This window comes from Asparagus officinalis, chromosome 7, assembly GCF_001876935.1.
Source record: "Asparagus officinalis chromosome 7, Aspof.V1, whole genome shotgun sequence".
NCBI lineage: Eukaryota > Viridiplantae > Streptophyta > Magnoliopsida > Asparagales > Asparagaceae > Asparagus > Asparagus officinalis.
Genome location: NC_033800.1, coordinates 77,656,895 through 77,674,636, shown reverse-complemented (window position 1 = coordinate 77,674,636; position 17,742 = coordinate 77,656,895). Strand labels below are relative to the sequence as shown.

General features: G+C 36.1%; 1 protein-coding gene across 1 annotated transcript in view; it reads right to left on the bottom strand.

Annotated features, from left to right (window-relative positions):
* Positions 1 to 10,955, bottom strand: part of LOC109849431 (probable protein arginine N-methyltransferase 6) — a 35,489-nt gene extending 24,534 nt beyond the window's left edge. The window contains exon 1 of the mRNA XM_020419266.1: positions 10,538 to 10,955. Coding sequence (XP_020274855.1) covers positions 10,538 to 10,795 — 258 coding nt within the window. The 5' untranslated portion in view covers positions 10,796 to 10,955. The remainder of the gene's footprint in view (positions 1 to 10,537) is intronic.

Sequence of the window (17,742 nt, the reverse complement as noted above, 5' to 3'; positions counted from 1 at the left end):
TATACTCAGTTTCTCCTCTTTCTGAATCCACCCCAATAGATAGGGCTTCGGATGCTTGATCGTTTTCAGACCCAGCTTCTGCGCCAATGCCTCAGATATCAAATTCTTTTCGTTGCCCGAATCAACAATGGCATCAACCAAACTAGTCTTCACTTGCAACTTAAGAACAAAGAGTTGCTCTATCGGGTCGTCGTCCTCTTTCGTGGTCTGTTTCCCCGTCATAAGATTAAGACTGCTGTTGGGCTCTGTCATCCCCGAGACTTCTTTCGGACCTTGAGCTATTATGTATGACTTTTTCTCCTCCTTCTTCTTCAACCCTCTTGGCATGAGATGGGGATACTTCTCCCAGCACCGATCAGCTGTGTGCCCTGTCTTCTCGCAGTGACTACAAATCAGCCCTGCTTTTCCTAGATCACCCTTCTTCTTCTCCTCCTTAGATTGAGAACCACTAGACTCGCCTGAGTCGCCTCCCGTCTGTTTAGAGTCTCCTTTAGCCTCGTTGCCCTTCTTTTGCTTACCCTCGATGGCAATTGCCTTCACGCTCGCCTTTGTAATTGATTCCACCGTGAATAGCCTCATCTCCTTTCGGATGTGATCGCTCAATCCCGTCATATACTTCATAAACACGGAATATTCCTCTGTCACAATGTTGAGGACCATCGTCTGCTGCTGGAACTCCGTGGTGTATTCTTGAATGGTTTGATTGATCCTTTGACGCGAGTCGTACCACTTGTACCAACGTTCTTCAAGGAATCTCACCGGTAGAACTGTTTCCTCAATAACTCCTTAAACTTGTTCCACGACACCGCCTTCTTCTCCTGCTTGCAGTAGGATTTTTACCACGTCAACGCGTTCCCTGAAAGCTTCAAAGTCACGAACACAATCTTCTCTTTCGACAGGTAGCCATAAAGAGTAAAATACGTCTTCATCCGCTCGATCCAGTCATCAAGCCTCTCGACGTTAACACTCTCATCATAAACAGGATTCTTCACCTTGAAGTCAATCTTCAGGTTCTGATAAGAATTCTTACCCCCTTGATGTAATGCAGTCTTAACGGTCCCCTCCTCCTCGTCGGAATCTGAATCTACTCTCTCCACATCGGACTCAATAATTTTTTTCGAAGAAGATTTACCTTGTTTGCCACCTCCATGGATAAGACTGACGAGTTGTGTGAGAGTCGAACCTATCGTCTCGATCTGCTTCTCTAATGCATCAATCCTCGCTGAATTGTCTCCTTCAGCCATCTTCTCCTTCCTTAAAACCAGGACTCCTTCCAATGAAATAAGGATCTCACCAAGCTTCTTGTATTGGGATCGAGTAAGGACCATACACAGGATGCCCCTTCACCGGATCTAATGCTCTGATACTAACTTGATACGAGTTGTCATGCGAGCACCTTTGATCGCGAAATTATCAAAGGTGGGTTGAGAAGAGGATGATAGAAACACAAGCATAATTCAGTATATGACGAAGGAAAATATCTTCTCTAGATTATGAGTATGAAAAGATTATAATCTCTCTCTCACAATCTCACTAGAATCGAGAACAAACTCTTAATTTTTACTAAACCCTAATACAAAGATTAGAATCTCTCTCTGAATCTATTTGATTCTCTCTCTGATCTAAGATCTCATAGATCCTCACAATTTAAACCCTAATCCTTTTGATCAGTATCTCACTTAGACCTAAAACCCTTTAGATCTACATCTTGACCTCTCACCCCCTGTTTAGAACCCTAAACAGTCCATATTTATAGGGTTTACAATGTGATGGCAATCTGGTAAATAACAAAAACCAAACCCAACTAGAATTCCTTCAAAACAGAAACCAAGTCTGCCCAGGAAACCTCGATGAGTCGACTCATGACTGAGATGAGTCGACTCATGATCACCAGTCAACTCATGGTCGACTCAAAATGTGCACAAACTGTGTTGACCTGCATGAGTCGACTCATGATTTTTATGAGTCGACTCAGCAGAAGCATTTTGCTATCTGGAGGCGTTTTCTTGAGTCGACTCATCAACCCGTCAGTCGACTCATCAGGCTGAGAACTGAAATCTTTGATTCCGTCAGTCGACTCATCAGGCTGAGAACTAAAATCTTTGATTCTTCGTTCTTCCGACTCGCTTCACGCTCCATCCTGTGCTCCGTCATGTCGCTTCACACCACTATTCTCAAGATATCATGAGAACCACCTATCCTCAAGCTCCCATGAGGATCGCTTTTCTGAAGAGAAGATACACCCGTATCATGGATCCCCCCTTTAGAAACTTGAAGTCTCATTCAAGTTAGAACTTCAGCTGAGAAAACTCTCGAGCCCCTCCATCTTTGTTGACTTCAGTCATCTTCTTCCTTCTTCTCTGAACTCCTTCCAAAGAAAAGGATCTCGCTAAGCTTCTTGTATTACGATCGAGTCAAGACCATACACAAGATGCCCCTTCACCGGATCTGATTGTTCTGATACCAACTTGATACGAGTTGCCGTACGAGCACCTTTGATCGCGAAATTATCAAAGGTGGGTTGAGAAGAGGATAACAGAAACACAAGCACAATTCAGTATATGACGAAGGAAAATACCTTTTTTAGATTATGAGTATGAAAAGATTACAATCACTCTCTCACAATCTCACTCGAATCGAGAACAAACTCTTAATTTTTACTAAACCCTAATACAAAGATTAGAATCTCTCTCTGAATCTATTTGATTCTCTCTTTGATCTAAGATCTCATAGATCCTCACAATCTAAATCCTAATCCTTTTGATCAGTATCTCACTTAGACCTAAAATCTTTTAGATCTACATCTTGACCTCTCACCCCCTGTTTAGAACCCTAAACAGTCCCTATTTATAGGGTTTACAACGTGGTGATAATCTGGTAAATAACCAAAACCAAACCCAACTAGAATTCCTTCAAAACAGAAACCAAGTCTGCCCAGGAAACCTCGATGAGTCGACTCATGACTGAGATGAGTCGACTCATGATCACCAGTCGACTCATGATCGACTCAAAATGTGCACAAACTGTGCTGACCTGCACGAGTCGACTCATGATTTTTATGAGTCGACTTAGCAGAAGCATTTTACTATCTGGAGGCGTTTTCTTGAGTCGACTCATCAACCCGTCAGTCGACTCATCAACCCGTCAGTCGACTCATCAGGCTGAGAATTAAAATCTTTGATTCTTCGTTCTTCCGACTCGCTTCACGCTCCATCCTGTGCTCCGTCGTGTCGCTTCACACCACTATTCTCAAGATATCATGAGAATCACCTATCCTCAAGCTCCCATGAGGATCGTTTTTCTAAAGAGAAGATACACCCGTATCATGGGTCCCCCCTTTAGAAACTTGAAGTCTCATTCAAGTTAGAACTTCAGCTAAGGAAACTCTCGAGTCCCTCCTTCTTTGTTGACTTCAATCATCTTCTTCTTCCTTCTTCTCTGAACTCCTTCCAAAGAAAAGGATCTCGCTAAGCTTTTTGTATTACGATCGAGTCAGGATCATACACAGGATGCCCCTTCACCGGATCTGATTGCTCTGATACCAACTTGATAGGAGTTACCGTGCGAGCACCTTTGATCGCGAAATTATCAAAGGTGGGTTGAGAAGAGGATGACAGAAATACAAGCACAATTCAGTATATGACGAAGGAAAATACCTTCTTTAGATTATGAGTATGAAAATATTACAATCCCTCTCTCACAATCTCACTAGAATCGAGAACAAACTCTCAATTCTCACTAAACCCTAATACAAAGATTAGAATCTCTCTCTGAATCTATCTGATTCTCTCTCTGATTGTTTAGAAACCCTAAAACAATCCTTTATATAGATGTACAAACGTGGATGGTAATTTGGTAAATAACCAGACCCAAAACCAACAAGAATTCGTGTGAACAGAAACCCAAACGAATCAGAAAACCATCGATGAGTCGACTCATGACTGAGATGAGGCGACTCGTCAGAAACTGGACAAAACTCAAAAACCAGCGATGAGTCGACTCATGACAGTCATGAGTCGACTCAACCTGATGAGTCGACTCATGACTGTTATGAGTCGACTCACAGGCTGAAAACTGGATACTTCGATTCTTCTGCTCGTCGTCTCGTTCCACACTTCCTCCTGTGTTCCCTTGTACTATTTGACACCTATATTCTCATGTTATCATGAGAATCATCTATCCTCAAGCTCCCATGAGGATCGCTAAGTTCCGAAGAGAAGATACACCCGTATCATTTCTTGTGTCTTCTTACTTGTTCATGCTCGTTGTCTCGACTTCATATGCCGAAATATATCTAAGGGCATGTTTGTTTTTTCAATAGTCCGGGTAAAGTTTTAAAGTAGCTTGGACCCATCATTTTATCTAATGTTTATTTTTTTATCTGGTCTGGAATATTTTCAAAGAGGGACTAAGTAATCCCTAACAAGGGGACTATGTTAAACACATCACACACCCACCTTTACACTCCATGTATTACTTAACTAGAGGGACTAAGATTTAGAGACAACATTGCCCTTACATTCTCGTTAAGTTTTATCGAGTCTCTTTTTCCGTATGTCTTTTACCCATAGGTTTCTTCTCGGTGAGCAGAAAAAAAGAACGAACATATTGTCACCCTCTAAGCCCGCAAGCCTGTTGGTGCGATGTAAGTCCTGTAACCCACTAAATGCAGCACATGGTTTGGCTCAATCCACTGCAAATATTGACTGGTCAATGTTGCACTCAACTTCTTGGACTTACATTATAAATCATTCAATCACTCAATTGATATCTAATATGGTACTAAATCTTAGGGTATCACAATCATCCCACCTTAATTACGCGATGTCCTCATTAGAGCATGACAAATGGTCTGCCCTAATATCATCATCAGGTGAAGTGGACAATAGAGGTGGCTCCTACTAGCTTCTAGAGATGGCTCTCACCGCCTCACACACTGTAACAATTAATCCTATATAGCACTTAGCTTTATATTTCCGGCTGGCTAACTGCTCTAGTAACATTTATCACACTCCAAGCCTACAAGCGCATTGGTGCGATATAAGCCTTGGAAACCACTGAATGCAACATGTGGTTTGGCTCAATCCACTGTCAAAATTAACTAGTCAATATTGCACTGATTCTTTGGACTTACATTATAAACCATTTAATCACTCAATCAATATTCGATGTGGAAGTAAATCTTGAGGTATCATACACATTCTTTGTTCCAGTAAAATTCACTTTTTCAGCGAGCACCAAAAACTGAACCAATTATTAAACTTTAGAAATATTTAAATATAACAAAGTATGGTTAACTTGAATTGAACAAGACAACCTACATTGGTAGTGTTAATATCCATATTGTGCTTCTTCATGATGAAATTGCATATGCTGACATGTTGTTTTATATGAATTTCGAAGATGAGCAACAGAGAACTTGACAATTCCAAAAGAAACCTCTCGATAGCTCTCTCGAAAGGGTTATAATTTCAGACATGGTAACGTCTTCCCAAATTAGCAAATTTCCAACTCTCGATAGCTCTCTCGAAAGAGTTATAATTAGTGTTTTAAATGTTGGCCGACGTGTTTTAAATGTCGGCCGACGTGTCCGACATGTCGGCCGACGTGTCCGAATTAGAGTTCGAACGACACGAATCGAGCAATTTTATGTCGCATGTTATTTTTCAGGAGGAAATCGGATATGTCGGCGATATATCGGGCATATCGACCAACTTTTTAACTTCGAAAAATCGGCCGATATGCTCTATTATCGGTTTAAAACGTTTTTACTTATTGGGTTTAGGTTTAGGTTTGAAAACCCAAACCCATATGACCTGTTATGATGTTAAGGGTCTGTTTTTGAACCCGATAGACAGAAACGAACCCGTTCAAAAGAAAAAACAAAAAAAACCTAGGGCTACGACTGGGAACCCACCAGCCGCCTTCGTCTTCTTCGTCCTGTGTTCGTTCTTCTCACATCGCTGGCTTCTCCTCTCTTTCCTCCTTGCGACATCGAAGTTCATCATCTCCGGCGTCACATTCTCCTCTCTTTCTTCCCTGCGGGAAGTAGAAGTTGCAGCTTTCCTCAACTTCTTCAGCCGTCAGGTATGAGAGACCCTTTCTCATCGTCTGACTCTCTCTCTCTCTTCTTCTTCTTCAGAACCTTTAGATTTAGAAGATTTTCACATCGTCTGGATTTTGGTGTTGATTTCATCTTGTTTATCTTATTCAATGTCTTAATTGTTGTTTCCCCTTGTTTTTATTATTTTTTGTTACATTACATTATATTATTATTCAAATAGCTCTATGCTTTTTGTTGCTGTAAATTATTCATTTGTAGAATTTAATGTTTGGCACATGTTTTGGGCAGCATGCTGGGAAAACAAGACATCTGGCTGATTTCTCGTAATGATCCTTGTTTATCATTTAATAATAATCCCTAGTTTCTCGTAATAATCCATGTTTATCATCTAATGATATAAACATGTAATACTCAAAGAGTTTCTGTTTTTCTTCTTCATGTGACAGTCTGGTAGCAACTCTGTGGATAATCACAAAGGAGAGAAAATTCTAGTTGTATCTGTTTGAGGGTGATGAGTCTTTACTTTTTATAGAATTTATAAAGTATGCTGAGTAAGAGGACTTTGCAGATTTAGTTTTTTATATGTTTAGTCTATAGAATTTATAAAGTATGCTTATAACTTTGCAGATTTAGTTTTTTATATGTTTAGTCTATAGAATTTATAAAGTATGCTTATATTGAATTTAGGAATGCTTAGATTACATTTAGGACTTATAAAGTATGCTTATATTGAATTTAGGAATGCTTAGATTACATTTAGGATATGATATTATACATATGTGTATCACCTGATATGTCAATCCGATATTTAGTCTATGTCCCTCGATATATCCTCGATTTTCGCTATCCGACAAGGATTTCAGGCGTCCGACATGAACCCGATATTCGATATTTAAAACATTGGTTATAATTTCGGACATGGAAAAGTCTTCCCAAATTAGCAAATTACCATACTCCCAATTCATGTAGACGCTCAACATTTTAATAATGTCAACGCAAAAATATGCAATGCATAGAAACATATAACTTAATAATAAGGACTACCCTCAAACACCCCTCAAATCAAATGACGATAGCTTAAAAACGTCCCTACATCGTTTCTCCATTTAGGTGGCGAAAAGCTCATCACCATTTTAATATTATCTTTTTGTCTTCTACTTGATGGGTGCATTTTTTATATTCATATACTATTTGATATTTTATTAGAAGAATCCTATGTTTAACTAGAATCTAGTTTTCTATGATTGTGTTTTGTTAAATGAATAAGTTTATTTATTGCATTATGAAAGGTATAGAGACGTATGTCTATTTTCAAGTGCAAACCATATGCCTGTCTTTTGATTTCTTTTTTGCCAAACAAACCCATTAAAGCAATATTAAATTGGTTGGAGGGTAAAAATGTCAAGTTGGTTATAATATTAGTCCTAACGATTTATTTTTCTGAAAATAAACACAGACTATTTTAAGTTAGTCAGATTTGTTAGTTCGTGTAAAAACAAACACTAGACTAGAGCAAGATAGTCCCAGAATTATACAATCATAGGACTATAGTCTTAAGGTTATGACACCCCCTAATCCGGGGATAAAAAACAAACATGGCCTAAGTTCTTATTAATTTGTATGATTTCCCACTAATTATGTAATTGTTTATTAATGATGATGCATAGAGGGATTTTGGAAGTGTGAAGCTAACTCATTGTGAAATTTCATGCTATCCAACTTGTAATGAGGATTGTATTAGGTTGGAATTTAGACATCGGTACGGTTGTCTTGCTGCCAAAATTTTGGATTTCAGTTTGTTCTTTTATTTTGCAAGATAGAGAACCTCACGTGAAGGTTATCTGTTAGCATATTGAGATATTTTACAGCAAAACCACTATTACAAATTTTGTAAATTCGCAAACTACAGCTCTATGCCTCAACTGCTTTTCTAGTTTAGGCAGGATATTTAAGAGGCTAATGGTTGATAAATATAGATATAGATAACTGAAACTATTTTCTCAAAATGGAACCTAACAAAAACATCTAAACAATTAAACTCGTATAATAACACCAAAAATATTATGAAATCCTCCTACTTTCTTTATGACTAGTTATCCTTTGCTCTATTTTACTACATCTCTTCCCTCCATCTTTCTTTATGACTATCTTTACAAAAGTATAAGAAATGGTACTGCTCTTTATGATGAGTTTTCTTTCATCTAGTAAGCACTTTGACAAGGCTAGAAAATAGTGGAAATAAACTAATATAATGGTGATGGTAGCTCTCTCTTTCTTTTTATAGCTTAATATATATCAATAGTTAATGCTTGTAATAGTTGTAGAAACAAACACTGATAAGTACACAGTTAAGATATTGATTCCATTAGGGTATTCCACTCACATGAAAATATGTTGTCAGTAAATCCTCTTCCTTGCAAATTAGATTGGATTTATTAAAGACAATATGTTGTTGATGGTGGCCAATTGCAGGGGATTAGCTCACAAATGAATCTCTTAACCGTGTTGGTTCAACAAATGACTGGCGACCTCTCAAACTCTCCTTCTAGCTCAATAAAGTGTGGGTGTCGTCGAAAGAAATGGGAGGAACTGAACCATTGCATCACTCAAATCCAACACCTTCTTTGACCACGTCAACTTCTTCAATCACAACGCTGGTTTCACCTATGCCTTAGTTGGCTACAGCATCTTACTCACCAATGCAACACGCATCATAACTGACTGCTTTCAAAGATAGTACACACAAAATTGTTAGGATTAACCCTGGTATTTTAGGTAAACCTAGGTGGACTTAAATTGGATTTGAATTTGATTGGAAAAATAATTTCAAATGAAATTAAAGTTCAATTGAAAGAGGGTTAGGATTTGATAATCTAAATCAATGAAGGAATCCTACATGAATTTAAATTTTAAGATAGGGGAAAACTCTTTCAATGCCTCTTGAGTGATTCATTGTAATTAAGTCATATAAAAGTCATCAGAAAGAGAGAGTTGCATATTGTAAAAAAGTTGTATATAAAATACAAAGGTGAATAGGTTCGTGAGGATCTTTAGGTGAGATTGAGAGAGGATTTCTTACAGGTTCCTTGAGGAACTCAAGAAAGGTTATAACTTTGTAATCTTTGATACAAAAAGGACTAAACTAATAAATCTCTCCCCATGGACGTAGACGATTGCCGAAGCTTTTAAATCCTCTTGTCTTTGCACCTTGTTCACTTTTCTGCAGTATATTGCTTTTTTATTTTTTGTTCAAATATTGTTTTTCTCGGTGTCTCCCTATTGCTGAGGTGATCAATTGTGCTAGTAAGACTAGAGAGATCTCATATGTGATCCATTAAGTCTGTTTTGATGATTTTCTTGTTATACAGTGGTGCAAGGTCGGTTTTGAAGGATGGAGCAGTTGATACAAGTCCAACCAAACTATTTAGAGAAGTGTGAGATGAATCCATTTGTTATGTTTCATTTGCAGTTGTCGAAGTAAGTTTGCATATATCTAGCTTAATCAGCCCACTATCTCAATCCAATTCTGATTACATCCATCAGTTCCCTCATAAATATTCAAAACCCTAGGGTTTTTTCTTTTTCCAGACAAGAACCATCACTTTCATCATGCAGTCTTTAGTTATCCTCTGCTTTACTTTACTGCATCTGTTCCCTTCTTCACCTTTCTTCATGGCTATCGTTAGGGAAAGTATAAGTAGAGTACTACTCTTTATGATCGCTACTCTTTCATCTAGTATGCATTTTATCAGGGGTAGACAATAATATTACAGTAGATTACATGATGGTGACGGGTAACTTCCATTTTCCATGATAGATATAGATAGATAGTCAATGCTTTTAATACTAGTAGAACCAAATATTGATGAGGTATTTAGATAGTTGATGCTTGCCCTTTTGTAGCTAAGATGATAGTTCAGATTTAAATGTTCACGCTTGTTTCTTCTGTAGATCAGTACCTTTATTTTAGAGAAGTTGTGGGTAGCTGTGTAGATCCATATTGTAATGGGTTCTTATGAGTACACTGGCAGTTCTTGCACGTTCTTATGAGTACACTGGCAGTTCTTGCACGTTCTTTATTTTATACTGGGTAAGAAAGCTCAGGTCTGCTGTCTTTATGTAATGAAGCTAATGTATTCGTCTGATTCTGCAATTTTACAAGCTTTTAAGGTGTTTCCTTGTAAGTTCAGTTTGTACCAATGAAGGGAAAACAGCTAATGGGGGTTCTTCAAGTCTTGTAGACCGCAGTGCATCAAGAACCCAGCTAATTTCAAAAAATGTACCAAAAATCAAACACTGTGTTGCATTCAATCAACTTCAAAAACCCTAAACCCTAATTACATCCTGAATATAGTAAAAAACACATTTCAGAAATTTCACCAGTACTACCAACTACATCACAAGCCAACCGCATTCAGCATCCAAAACCCTAAACCCTAAAAAACAAAGCTCCAAAAAGGTGAGAACCAATACCTTGATCATCTCCTCATGAATCCCCACATGAGAGTAAGACTGGAAATAGGCCGCGTCGAACGCCGCCCACTGAGGAGACGCTGAAACCCTATCGACGGGCATCGACGAAGACGACGAGGAGGTGAAGAGAACCCTAAGCGAACCTCCACGGCCCGCCGCACGCCGCCGCCGCCGCCGCGGCCTCGCCGGATTCGGCCCTCCTTTGTGGCGGGTAATGGCCGTGCCCGTTACGGTACCCGATCCGTCTCCGGGCATCATTTTGAGCTGAGAGGGGAGAAGAAATGGGGGAAACTTTGAAGAGAGGAGGAGTTTCTTGATTTGGGGCTTGGGTTTTGTTTTGTATTTTATTTTGTTGGGGAGCGGCTTCTCGTCTACTTTCCTTCGACTGGTGAGCTACTAATTCCCAAGTATGGCTAGCTTAATGAGCACAGGTGAGCGCAAACGGTCGCTTCGGTGGGGTTTAACCGTTTAAGCAAATTCAAGCAAACCGAACCGGAACCGAACCATAAGCTGAGCCAAGCTGAACCGAACCGAAAAAACACGGTTCGGTTCGGTCGGTTTTTTGGTTGCTATAGGAGCAAGAACGAAATCTAGAAACCCATATTAGATACTCTCCCATGGTTGAAATTAGGGGTGTCCATCCGGATCGGCCCGAAGCCCGGACCCGGGCCCGGGTGACCCGGGCCGGGTCCGGGCCCAGGCCGGGGCCTGAGCGGGCCGGGCTCCGGGCCGGCCTGGTTTTTTTCCTATTTTTAATTTTTTTTAAATTTTTAAAAAAACAATAAATTATAAAATATACATAAAAATTACAGAAAATGACATAAATTTTTTTAATAACTTGAAATGACATAAATTACAAGTACAAAAAATTATAAAAATAAAAGATGATAAAAATAATTTCTTTATTAATAATCAGTAAATCCTTTACAATTATAAATTTATTTCGAAATTCGTCGCATCACAATAGATGAGTAAATCTCAACTAGGTTGGCACCTACTCACCCATATCGCTATCATTTGTAACTTTTTTCGAAATAATCCATTACAAATTTAAAGCTAAGAAATAAAAATTACAATTTGATGAATATTATCTAATCTTTATATCTATCTGCTAGTCCCAACTCTTTAAATTTATCTTCAATTATAGCAATCCGATCGATACCTTGTGTTCGCTTCTCGTACCTCCACCAATCATGTAAGCACATCACCGCTTGTACAATATACGGATCTAAGCATGTCCTGTGGTCGTCGATCAAACGTCCTGCTGTGCTGAAGGCAGATTCTGAAGCTACCGTCGAAACCTGCACTGATAGTAAGTCACGAACCATTGTGAAAAGTATAGGATATAAAACTGATCCATATACTGTCCACCATTGCAAAATATCTAAAGCATTTCCTTGACATTTAACTAAGAAAGCAGAAAAATATTCATCTAATTCAGAAACCGCTAATCCTGAACCAATTCCAGATCCACCAGTTAGTTCAGCTACCATTGCATACCTATTAAAACTTACACTTTTACCTCGACCTGTGCTCGAAGCCGAAGGCATTGAAGCTGTAGACTGTTGTGCAGCTACACCATGTCTAGCTGCATACTCATCATATAATGTTTGAAAATAATTTCTAATAGATAAATGATGAGAAGTAGCAGTAAGGGTGGAACCATCATCTAAGTCTATAATATGTCCACCATACAATTGTTAGCCTCTTTGTTTTGATAATGTTTAACAAATAATTTACTACTAATGTTGTTTGTCTAGTGTTTGTGATTTTCTATTTATTATAGACAAACAACGCGTTGGAGGATGGATGGAATTACGCATTCACGATCATATCCAATGGAGGTTGGCGGAATTGTGGTATGAAGTCTACGTAATTCAAAGTTAAAGATTCAAGTTCAACCTTCATCCGTAAAGTGTACCAAGTCAAGCTCATCGAAGATCTATCAAGCTTGGGTGTATTTAGTTTAGGTTTTATATTATGTGTGTTAGTACTTTAAGCTCAATCATATATACACACACACATTTGGTTTTTATATATATAGTTATATATATACACAAGTTTTGGTTTATGGACTTAACAATCATTGTATACATATTTCATTAAGTCTATAAAATTATTTCATAGGGTTTCAAAATATTATTTATGTCAAAACATCAAATTTTATGTATATCACATTTTCATGTTTTGGACATACTTGCAAAATACATGAGTTTTCACAAATGGGAAACTCAATTTAAGAAATTCTTTTTCTAACATGTTCAATTCATGTTTATAAATGTTTTCCAAAGTTTTATCAATTTTGGAATTAATTTGTTATGTTTATTTGAATTTACAAAATTAAATTTTTAATAAGCTCATGTTCGTGCACATGTTCGTGCATGTTTTTGCAAAACAAATACGTTTTCATAATTGGGAAATGCGATTTAAAAAATTTCTTCGTTTACATGTTTATCATCATATATAAAAATATTTCCCCAAGTTTTACTAATTTTGGAGTTGTTTTGTTATTTTCAATTGAATTTACAAAACCGAGTTTTCAGCAGTTTTTTTTAGAAACTGTATATCTATGTTCAAACATTTATTTATCTCAACTGGAAAGTGATATTTCAGAAATTCTTTTTTTAACATGTTTATCTACGTGTCTAGAACCTTCCCTCAAAATTTTATGATTTTTGAAGTTAATTTACTATTTTTAATTGATTTTACAAAATTAGATACGTAAAATTCTAGAATCTGTCAAAAACAAAAACTGTCTGTGAACAGTGCAGTCGACCGTGCTACAGTATGGTCGACCGCTGTTACTGTAGTAGTCGACCGTTGCACAGTAAAGGTAACATCTGTTTTTTTGTTTTTAATGGGTTTTTAAGGTTTTTTGAGTTGTTTTCTTCAAGCCTATATATACCCATTTGCCATAACTATTTTAGATAACCAAGAGAGAGTTTTAAACAAGTTTTAAAAGAGATTAAAAGTTTGTTTAGTTTGTTTTAAGTTTGGGGTTTTTGTTTACAAAGGAGAAAGCTTGCGTTGTCAATTGAGGGATTCATCATCAACCTTCTTCATCCCCTCCTTTGTGTTTATAGAGAAGTTTTTCTAACTTTTTTCTCTAGCAATTTTATTATTGATTTTCATATTCTTATTATTGCTAGTTTGCAAATTGAGTTAGATCTTATTTCACTTATTGTTTACACACACCCACTTGAGCTTATTGTATTTTCATACATAGTATATTTGGGTTGGTGAGAGTTGTAACAATTGAGTTTGTGCTTTAATTGAGTTCTCGCCTTGTATTAGAGAACAAATCATTTGTTGTTATCTGAGAGTGTTGTAGAGTTTTCGGTTAGCTAGAAAACCGTATTGTGAGGTGTGGAGTGTAGACGTTAATCGGTAACCGTTGAAAACTGATACCGTGAGGTGTAAACGTTATTCGGGTGAGCGTAGAAAACCCGGTTGTGATAGTGGATTTCTCTCCGGGAGTGGGGAGCGGAGACGTAGAACGGAAGGTCCGAACTCCGTGATCATATTGTGTGTTTGCATTGTTTATTTACACTATCACTCTTATCTTTAAGGTCCGAACTCCGTGATCATATTGTGTGTTTGCATTGTTTATTTACACTATCACTCTTATCTTATTTTGTTTATGTTTATTTCACTCTTGTGTTAATTTGTATATCCTTGCATATATCTCATAGTATATCTCATTGTTAGGACATATCTTTTTGTTCATATTGCTTATCCTAGCTCATATATCTTGTTGTATTTTATACTTGCTAGGATAACTTGTTATTAGTTTTAATTGATATAAAATCAGATTAGATTAGTATAAGACCCTAATCACCCCCCCCTTCTAGGGTCTAACAATTGGTATCAGAGCTTGGTGCTCTTTGATTTAAGGTCTAATCGCCTTGAGTTAAAGATCCAAGTCATCTTTTTTTGCTAATCTTGTTTAGATTTTATTTGTCTTGCTTGCACATATATATATTTATCATGGACATGAATTGTGCACCTTTGTTAGGCTATGAATCAAATGTTGCTCCTAAATTCATTAATTTTTCCTATGCACAATGGGCTTCTAGATTTAAACTATTTGTGCAATCTAAAAATATTGATTTATAGGGAGTTATTGATAATGCTTATATTATACCCACTATAGAGAAATCCAAGTGGAGTAAAAATAACAAAAGATTGTTTACCATGAACAAGATTGTGTTACCCACTATAGAGAAATCCAAGTGGAGTAAAAATAACAAAAGATTGTTTACCATGAACAAGATTGTGTGAGAATATATACTTAATGCACTTGATTCTTCTATTTCTAACAAGCTTGCTCATTTTGATAGTGCTTACAAATTGTGGATATTCATAGAAGCACATCATGGTAAGTTGGAGGAGATTCAAAGGATTCCGACGGATTCTTCCTCAAGTAATATTGGAGTTTCATCATGCACATGGCCACTAGGCGATAGCCCTAGTGTGGTATGCGGTTCCGAACCTGATAATGATTTATCTAGTGATGAACTTGCTTGTGCTAGTGAAAAATTATTGTATGCCTATAACAAATTGCATAAAATTTTTATTGATTTGCAAAGCAAGCATGAAGATTTAAAATCCGATCATGAGAAGTTAGCTTCCAAATTTGATATCATTTCTCAAGAAAGTATTGCTCTTCAAGAAAACAATGATATGTTAAATTTAAAAAATAATAATTTGAAATTAGATATTGCTAACTTGACTCATGACAAAAATAATGTCATGTTAGAAGTAAAAAAACATAAAAAATGATACTGCTTCTTTTATAAATGACTATTTATGTTCTACTTCTAATAAAAATACATATGTGCCAAATGATGAGTTGAATGTTGTTAAAAATCGTATTTCATCTTTAGACTCAACTCTTAATACATGCATTGATAACCATAAGAAAATTATGGACAAGTGTGCTAAACTTAGTGCTACAAAATCACCTACACACTATGCACACTTGTATAACAAAATTTACAAATGCTCAATTTGCGGTCGTAAAGGTCACATTGCTAAATTTTGTTATGATGCACACAAATATTCTAAGGTTAATGCTTTTTATGCATCTCATAAGGCTTCTTCATCACACACACGTGTACATGCACACACTCATAAAGTTCATCATAAGCATGCTCATGTGTTTAAATGTGATCATTGTGGTCGTTTTGGTCATTTGGCTGAATATTATTTTGATTTAAAAAGAAAATCAAATTTGTCAAATGTTTCTAGTAGACCACATATTTTTAAATGTGATGTTTATGGTAGGTTTGAACATCTTGCTAAATTTTGTTTTGATGCGCAAAAAGTTCATATTTTGCAAAATGCTCCAAAGAAACCACCTTTGTTTAATAATGTTTCTTCTTTGTAAAATAATTTTAAAAGACAATCTTTATTTTCAAATTATTCCCGTGCACGAGCTAATGGTCCACAAAAGCAAATGGATCTCTTTCATTGTACATATTGCAATCGAAAGGGTCATTTGAGTGATTATTACTTTGACCGTGTTAGTGCACTACATGCGCCCATGAGGGTTCACAACCCTAGGGTTTTGAGCTTAAATGATAGGAGTCATGTCCCTAAACCTCTTGGTACCAAGAATTCTTGGGTACCAAAATAAAATTGATTTTTTAAACCAAGTATTTTAGTGATTTTTATTTTTCTTTGCCTTGGTTTTGAAAATTATGCTTTGAAATCTTTGAATATGAAAACAATTTTTCTTTGATTAATTATTTTATTTTCATGACTATTAGTTTCAATTTTAAATGAGAGGTTTGTAGTTATATACCCTCCGGGTTTATTGGGTGTTTATTCCCAAATCTTATTTACCGGATACTAAAATGTTTATATGGGTTGATACTAGATCAAGAGCTAGATATAATTGCCTCTCTTGATTTTTGAAAATCAATGATGATTTGGTTTTATGTTCTTATATGATTTACTTGTGATTTATGATTTCATTGGTTGATTTGTTTTCATTTAAAAACTTTTTACATGATTCTCATGTCTTCTTTCTTGTGATTTCATAAATCTATTTTATACATTGTTTTTATGTTTGTACATTTGAGATACTTTTTCATATTGATATATTTATATGTGTTCTCATTATCCTCTTGTATGTGAGTGATATTTAGCATATTTTTTTATGTTTGCTCACATATTTGCCATGATCTTTTATTGCATATATTTTATATGATATTTTGATAGGGGGAGCAATCCCCATATATATTTTTTTATACTCACCCATGCATATTAATAGGGGGAGCTTTCGCTCTCTTCCTTCTTTTGTTTTCCCCTTTTTGATGTTGTCAAAGGGGGAGAAATATTGTGAGTATATTCTTTTTTGTTTATATGCATAATAATTATAATATTGTATTTCATTTCTTTTTCATGCATATATCCTTTTTGTAAATTGTTTGTCATCATAAAAAAGGGGCAGATTGTTGGCCTCTTTGTTTTAATGATGTTTAACAAACAATTTACTACTAATGTTGTTTGTCTAGTGTTTGTAGTTTTCTATTTATTGTAGACAAACAACGCGTTGGAGGATGGATGGAATTGCGCATTCACGATCATATCCAATGGAGGTTGGCGGAATTATGGTATGAAGCCTACGCAATTCAAAGTTAAAGATTTAAGTTCAAGCTTCATCCACAAAGTGTACCAAGTCAAGCTCATCGAAGATCTATCAAGCTTGGGTATATTTAGTTTAGGTTTTATATTATATGTGTTAGTACTTTAAGCTCAATCATATATACACACACATATTTGGTTTTTATATATATAGTTATATATATACACAAGTTTTGATTTATGGACTTAACAATCATTATATACATATTTTATTAAGTCTATAAAATTATTTCATAGGGTTTCAAAACATTGTTTATGTCAAAACATCAAGTTTTATGTATATCACATTTTCATGTTTTGGACATACTTGCAAAATACATGAGTTTTCACAAATAGGAAACTCAATTTGAGAAATTCTTTTTCTAACATGTTCAACTTTATATTTATAAATGTTTTCCAAAGTTTTATCAATTTTGGAATTAATTTGTTATGTTTATTTGAATTTACAAAATCAAGTTTTTAATAAGCTCATGTTCGTGCACATGTTCGTGCATGTTTTTGCAAAACAGATGCGTTTTCACAATTGGGAAATGCGATTTGAAAATTTTCTTCGT